Source organism: Pteronotus mesoamericanus, unplaced genomic scaffold (genome assembly GCF_021234165.1).
Source record: "Pteronotus mesoamericanus isolate MK-2021 breed Mesoamerican mustached bat unplaced genomic scaffold, CSHL_Meso_final scaffold_651, whole genome shotgun sequence".
NCBI classification, from domain to species: Eukaryota; Metazoa; Chordata; class Mammalia; order Chiroptera; family Mormoopidae; genus Pteronotus; species Pteronotus mesoamericanus.
In genome coordinates, this window is record NW_026555325.1 from 33,728,104 (window position 1) to 33,735,297 (window position 7,194).

General features: G+C 40.0%; 1 protein-coding gene across 1 annotated transcript in view; it reads left to right on the forward strand.

Moving 5' to 3' along the window:
- The window catches only part of MAP3K20 (mitogen-activated protein kinase kinase kinase 20), a 154,150-nt gene extending 150,193 nt beyond the window's left edge, over positions 1-3,957 (forward strand). Inside the window, exon 20 of the mRNA XM_054562708.1 lies at positions 1,390-3,957. Coding sequence (XP_054418683.1) covers positions 1,390-2,090 — 701 coding nt within the window. The 3' untranslated portion in view covers positions 2,091-3,957. The remainder of the gene's footprint in view (positions 1-1,389) is intronic.
- The last annotated feature ends 3,237 nt before the right edge of the window (positions 3,958-7,194 follow it).

The window sequence follows — 7,194 nt, forward strand, 5'->3', positions numbered from 1 at the left end:
CGGGCATCATGTCCACTCCCAAACATGATATTACTACTGCGGCTTGGACTAATCGAAGTCTGCCACTAGAGCCAGAATGTGGTCAGCTTTCCCAGATGCGCATGTTCCATGGAGGGGGCTGAACACCAGACAAAAGCAGGGATCTGTTGGAAGCTAAAAGTCAGAGAAGTCAAGGTGAGAGGAGGAAGGCTTCATGGTGGGTGAAGACTGTGAGGAGTGTCTGGACATAAGAGGTCACCTGTACCTGGACAGTCACCGCAGAGGTATGAGTCACCTGTGCAGAGCAGTGAGGGAGGCAACTTGCTGGCAGAGAGAAGTGAGCATCCCCTGGTCTTCTCCAGAAGCTCCATCTGACACGCAGGGCCCGAGGAGCTCGGTGCGGGGGGGGGGGGGGGCCCGCCAGGAACTCAAGAATGTGGGCAACCTAGTTGGGGCCCTAGAGAGGACAGAAAAGATCCTTGGTGTGAGCAACTTGCTTATTCACTGAAATATGTACTAAATGGTTCCTGTTAATTGACCATTTTCTTTTACCTTAACTTCTTCCTATTTGCCATGAAACTTCATTTTTCATGAAAAAAAATTTTTTTTTCTTATTTCTGAACCTCAGGAATCTCTCCTCTGGAGATATGAACTGTCCTTCTTCCAAACACTCTCTAGCTGTCTGAACTGTTGGAATCCAATTTCTTTCATCTGCATTTAGATGTGTCCCTGCCACCCAAACACACTTAAACAGCAATTTCAGAAGTGACAACATGGCTAAGTGGGAAGAAGGTGGGGTTTAGAGGGATCTGGAATTATTAGCTGAATGACCTTGGGCCAGTTACTTGCTTCCAAAACTTTCTCCTCCTTTATAAAATAAAATTATTAGTATTTACCTGAGAAGGTTATTGAGAGGATTAAATGAGATAATATAAGTAAAGCATATGGAACAGGGCCATACATATAGCATATGCTCAGTAAGTGTAAATGCCTTTTTAAAAAAGTGTTTATAGCCCTGGCTGGTGTGGCTCAGTGGATTGAGCATCAGCCTGCAAACCAAAAGGTCACGGGTTCGATTCCCAGTCAAGGCACATGCCTGGGTTGCTGGCCAGGTCCCCACTTGAGGGCATGCAAGAGGCAACCAGTCAATGTTTCTCTCGCACATTGATGTTTCTTTCCCTCTCTTTCTCCCTCCCTACCCTCTCTCTGAAAATAAATAAAAACTTTAAAAAATAAAATAAAAAGACATTTATAATAATAATAGTAATGTCCTTACACCTAGGCTAGAATTTCTATGAATGATAAAACTTAGAGCATCCCAAACAGGCTTGAATTATCAGAGACAGGCTTATGAATAGGCACACAGCTTTGCTGTGGCTTAAGAGACGCTCATTTCCATTTCTTCTGCAGGTGCTGATTGCGAGTGGTTAGACACACTGAGGATGCGGCAGATAGCATCCAACACTTCTCTACAGCGTTCCCAGAGCAATCCTATTCTGGGGTCACAGTTCTTCCCCTACTTCAATGACCAGGATTCCTACGCTGCTGCAGTGAGGAGGACCCAAGGGCCCGTTAAGTATCAACAGATCACACCTATAAACCAATCCAGAAGCTCCTCTCCTACTCAGTATGGGCTGACCAAAAACTTCTCTTCTTTACATCTCAACTCCAGGGACAGTGGCTTTTCTAGTGTTGCTGCTGACAACTCTTTTGACAGGGTTCAATACTCAGGTAGAAGTCGGAACAAATACAATCGTGGTAGTGCATCACTCAGTTCATCTCCTAGAGGAAGGTACAGTGGAAAGAGTCAGCATTCCACTCCTTCCAGAGAGAGATATTCTGAAAAATTCTACAGAGTTAACCAGTCAGCACTCAATACACATCAGTCACCTGACTTGAAGCGAAGTCCCAAAGACCACCATCAACCCCGGACCATACCAGGAATGCCTTTGCACGCTAAGACTGACTCTGGAGCCAATGAAGAGGAGAACAAAATCAGTGATGGAGGATGGACAAAAGTGGAATACCGGAAGAAGCCCCACAGGCCCTCTCCCGCCAAGACTAACAGAGAAAGAGCCAGAGGAAGCTACCGCGGAAGGAGAACATTTTGATAAATTGAATAGATGAGTTGTCCTAAGCAAGCTTTTTTTTTTTTTTAATATAATGGATACTGATAATACGATGCCTTCAGATAGAATTGATAAAAAGACAACTTTCCCGTTTTTAGATCTGGGAAAAAGTTTCTAATTGAAACTATTCCCAACTACAACTAAAATTATGGATGTTGGTTGACCAATGATAATAACTAGGCTTAATCATAACTGTACATATTTTTCCCCCTGAATTAACATTTTTAGAGGAGGGGATATGCCATCGTGTTACCCTAATGATTGCTGGTCTGGTTAGCAGGGCCTCAGCTAGGGCAAGGTTAAGTGGAGACTTCATCTTGGGTGCAGAATTTAAGGAAGCACCCAAAAGCTCATTAATCAAGAGGAATAATATGCTAATGCAACACTTAAATAAATGAAAATTAATGTAAAAAAAAGTGACCAAAAAAAATCAAAATCCTAAAGACAAAATCAATATTAATGATTTTTCTTTTTGTCTAAGGCTCCAAGATGTCTTGGCAAGGTACTGTTACTTTACTGATCCTGTCTTTATTTGAATTTTGATATTTTGTTCATGAATTTTTTTGCATTAACTTTCATTTTCAAAAATATTGCATCAGAATAGCATATATCATGATTACTGAGGTGTTTGTTGTGGGGCGCGTTTGATGCCCCCCTTAAATTTTGTACCCAAGGCAAGTGCCTCACTTGCCTCCCCCTAGTCTCGGCACTGCTGGTTAGTATTTGTTTTACTAATATATTTGGGTTTTTATTACAGTCAGAGATGAACAAATTTGGCTTGTCATTTTTAAGCCATAAAAAACGTTATTGTCCTGGCTGGTGTGGCTCAGTTGGTTGGAGCACTGTCCCAGAGACCGAAGGGTCACGGATTCGATTCCTGGTCAGGGAAGGTACCCTGGTTGTGAGTTCGATCCCTAATTGGGGAGCATAGGAGAAGGCAACCAATACATGTTTCTCTCTCCCCCCCTTCCTCTCTCTGAAAACAATGAAAAAATGTCCTCGGTGAGGATTATAAAAAAGTGTTATTGAACTTAATGTTGATTATTATGCATATCTCAATGCATATTTCATTCATTAAGACTGATCAGAAACTAAGGATCCAGACTGCCTATGTGATTTGTGGCTATTTCTTATCCTAAGCAACCAGGGGCTTTTGAATATTATTTTCTACATTTTACCAAAGAGGGGCAAAGAGGTGGGGGGCAGGGGAAATAACAGTCCATAAAGACCTGTTGGGATGTCAGAAATCTAAAATCTATAAGAAAACCGACACAGAGCAGGATAATCATGTCACAAGCTAAAAGCCAAAGAAATTTAAAATTCCCAACATCCTTGTTCCAGCAAGACAGGAGACACTACCCTTGCAGCAAGAAGGCTCTACGCAGCTGGGAGTAAAGAGGTAACCGTGCGGGTGCTGATGAAACTGCCCGCCGTTTAGGATGGGAATTGTGGGATCCAGTTCGTGAAATTCTTCATAGTTTACAAACCAAAAAGGTGGAGGGCAACAAACTTATTATGTATCAGATGAATAAATGTCACTTTCAATATATTCTGAGAGTCTGTTCAACATTCACTCACCCTGAATATCAAGTGTCCTCTATCCTGCATAGGGTTCACAATGCCCTGTAGAAACCCTGATGACACAGTGGTAATTTCATAGGGTTGAGTTTTCTTTTAACAAAACTAGTCATCAAGTATGCACACATATTATTCCCAGAGTGGCTGCCCTGATCTAACACAGTGCTTGGGCCTGGTGGGGAAAACTGTATTTTGGTAGCATTAAAGTCAAGGTTGTAGAAAATGACCTTTATCTACGAGGGAAGCTGAGATCTAAACATGGCTTCAACAACTCCATCTTATGTCTTATTGTTTGCCATAATGAGAAATGGTAAAACGAATGAGTGAGGTACTCTTTTTCATCTTGGATACCTCCTCTAAGGTTTTAAGCTCCACTGTGATCTTTTCTCACCAAGCTCTTACCAACAACAGTCTATTTTTAATTATTTCTCCCCTTGTCCTTTGTCCATATTTAAATGTAAAGAAAAGTGTACTTATACAAAGTGTGCTAATTTAATGGCAGGCTACTTCCAAATGCCATAAAATATTTCCTTTGTTTAGAATTTTTGGTTAAGTAGCTGAACATGGGATCTTAACTGAGTCACTATGAAAGGAACACAAAATATGGCTTTATTAAACAAAAACGTGAGTGCTGGGGAATTATTTAAGACTAGTTGAAAGGGGTTTTAAAAGGTGCTATGTAACCCTGGTTGGTGTGGCTCAGCAGATTGAATGGTGGCCTGTGAACTGAAAGGTCACTGGTTCAATTCCCTGCCTGGGTTGCCGGCCAGGTCCACAGTTGGGGGCTTGCAAGAGGCAACCGGTCAATGAATCTCTCACACATCAATGTTTCTCTCTCTCCCTCCCTTCCCTTCTCTCTAAAAATAAGTAAAAATTTTTATTAAAAAAAAAAAAGGTGCTATGTAAATAATTGTTCATGTGACACTGTTTTTCCCTTCTTGCTTTTTAAGGTTACAGAATCCAAGCTGGTAGTAAAATAATGACCTCAGCCCTATGCAGCCTAGTAGCTGATTGCAAAGAGATTATTCCAGCAGTCCACAAAACTGACCGCTTTGTAATATCTCATGGGAAAATACTTGTTGGCATCAATAAAATAAGTCAAAACCAAAATAAGAACATCTAGAGTCTGCTTTGTGGTTGTAAAAAATAATAAGAGTTGAATGTTCGTTCTCTTTTTTTTTTTTCCCCTAATGATGCTTATTCACCAGAAGTTGTTTGCCAGGTTGAAAGAAGAATGTAAGTCTAGAACAAAACAACAATTAACAAAAATTTTTTTCCCATCTAGCTAAATCAGTTGCCAACAAGAGAAACTATGTAAACTTGCAGGAGGCTGAGGTTAATTATCCCCCTCCTCTAAATATAGAGATATTTTAAGAAAAAAATTATAGTAGGAACAAATTAAGCAAGTATATCTTGGATTAGGCATCTCTAAATTTGGGGATTTGGTGGACCCTATGTATGCTTCTGATCAAGTCTGACACTGCTAAATCTATATTGGTTGCTACTATAGAGACAGTCATTGTTCCAGGCAAAGCACGATAATTTGTTCTTAGACAAAGTCACTGGATTAGCAATACAATAGAACTAACCTGAAGCCTTGGCCAGGTAGCTCAGTTAGTTAAAGCATTATCCCGGTTCACCAAGAATGTGAGTTTGATCCGTGGTCAGGGCACATACAAGACTCAATAAATGAATGCATAAATAAGTAGAACAACAAATTGATGTTTCTCTCTTTCTCTCTAAAAATCAATTTTAAGAAAACAGAACAAACCTGAATAGTTGCATAATCCCAAATATGTGAAGGAGAACCTGCAGTCTATTTATCAAGGATTACTTCAGCTATAAATATAAACTGGCAATTGTCTGCAACCAATTCATTGATTTATTTCATAAAAATAAAAATTATACTACCATGTTTAAAACTATTCATAGTAAAATCTGAACAGGAAAATGTGACATGGGCAAATTATATTAAAAAACAATGGACACACACACGCAACAAAACTTTCAATGGCACAGTGATAATTGGTAAAATTTACTATGAACAAAAGAAAATTTGATATACAAAAATCTTCATTGTAAAATTTAAACTGAAAAGAACATATCTCATGTGAATAAAATCAGTACAATAAAAAATGTAATGTGAAAATGAGAAACAATTTTATCACATTGGGTAAAAAATTAGGAAATTAAATAGACATAATGACATTTTCACTCCATGAAATTCTTTATTGACAGAAGCATTTCTCAATAGTTATATAGTTCTGATAAAAAATATTTTATCCATAGATATAGAGTCAAGATGTCCTAAGGTCAAAGCAGCAAGTTCAAAATATCCGGTAGTTCAAAATGTCAGGGTCAAGACATTTGACCACAGCCCAGGGCGTTCTGACTTAACTGCAGCTGTTGCAGTTCAGAAGTGCCAAATGTCTTAAAAGCCTTGTAAGTACCTTCTTTATCATTTACCATTTCGCCTCAAGTTGGTACAGCTACAGCATGCATCTAAAACTCCGGCTCTCAGAAACTACTCAGTTATAATAAGATGCCATGATTTAGGTTGTGCCAGCTTATTCAGGTTGCACCATCATTGAAATTTTGAATTATAGACACTGTATTCAGGAGGCTTTTAAAAACCTCTTGCCACTTTGACTGGTGTGGCTTAGTGAGTTGGATGTCATCCTACAAATCAAAAGGTGGCTGGTTCAACTCCTGGTCAGAGCACATGTCTGGGTTGTGGACCAGGCCCCCCGTTGAGGGCATGTGGGAAGCAACTGATCAATATTTCCCTCTCTTTCTCCCTCCCTTCCCCTCTCTGTAAAAGTAAATAAATGAAATCTTTAAAAAAAAAAAACTTCTTGCCATCCTCAGGCTTGAGAAGCTATGGTTAATCCAAGATGCCTTGAGGAAGTCAGAGCATAAAACCTGGACCCAGCTCTATCTGCCATTACTGGATTTGGTTTATGATATTGCCACAGTATAAAAAGTGCCAAGTTCATGGTCAAAATTGTCAAGGCTTTTTAGTGTTACAGATACCATTGACTTCCTACTCAACTGCCCTTCCCCTTTGAGTGATTATTGGCAGATCAAATGCTACACGACCAAACTGAAAGTTAAAAAATGAAAATGACTTATGACCTCATAGTTCATTCAAAACTCAAATCAAGGTGTCCTCTTCATAACCAGTGTCATTTACTCAACTGTCCCCAAGAATTTCCTTCCCTACGTCCTAGATGAATCTCACTCAGCCTGCAAGGTACAGCTGACATTCTGCTTCCCCAACGGCCTCCCCTCACAGTTCCAGCCACTTTCTGCACTCTGTGCTCCTCCTGGGGACCTTTCATCACACGCTCCCTTGTACCATTAATTAACCCTTGCAATCCCCCCTCCTCTGAAAGTGTTCTATGAGAATAATGCAGTGATGCCCACAATGTTGACAATAAGGAAAATTAGACTAAGTCCTGAGAATGGATGGATGGAATGGCCACAGCACTGTAATACCTCCAAGGCC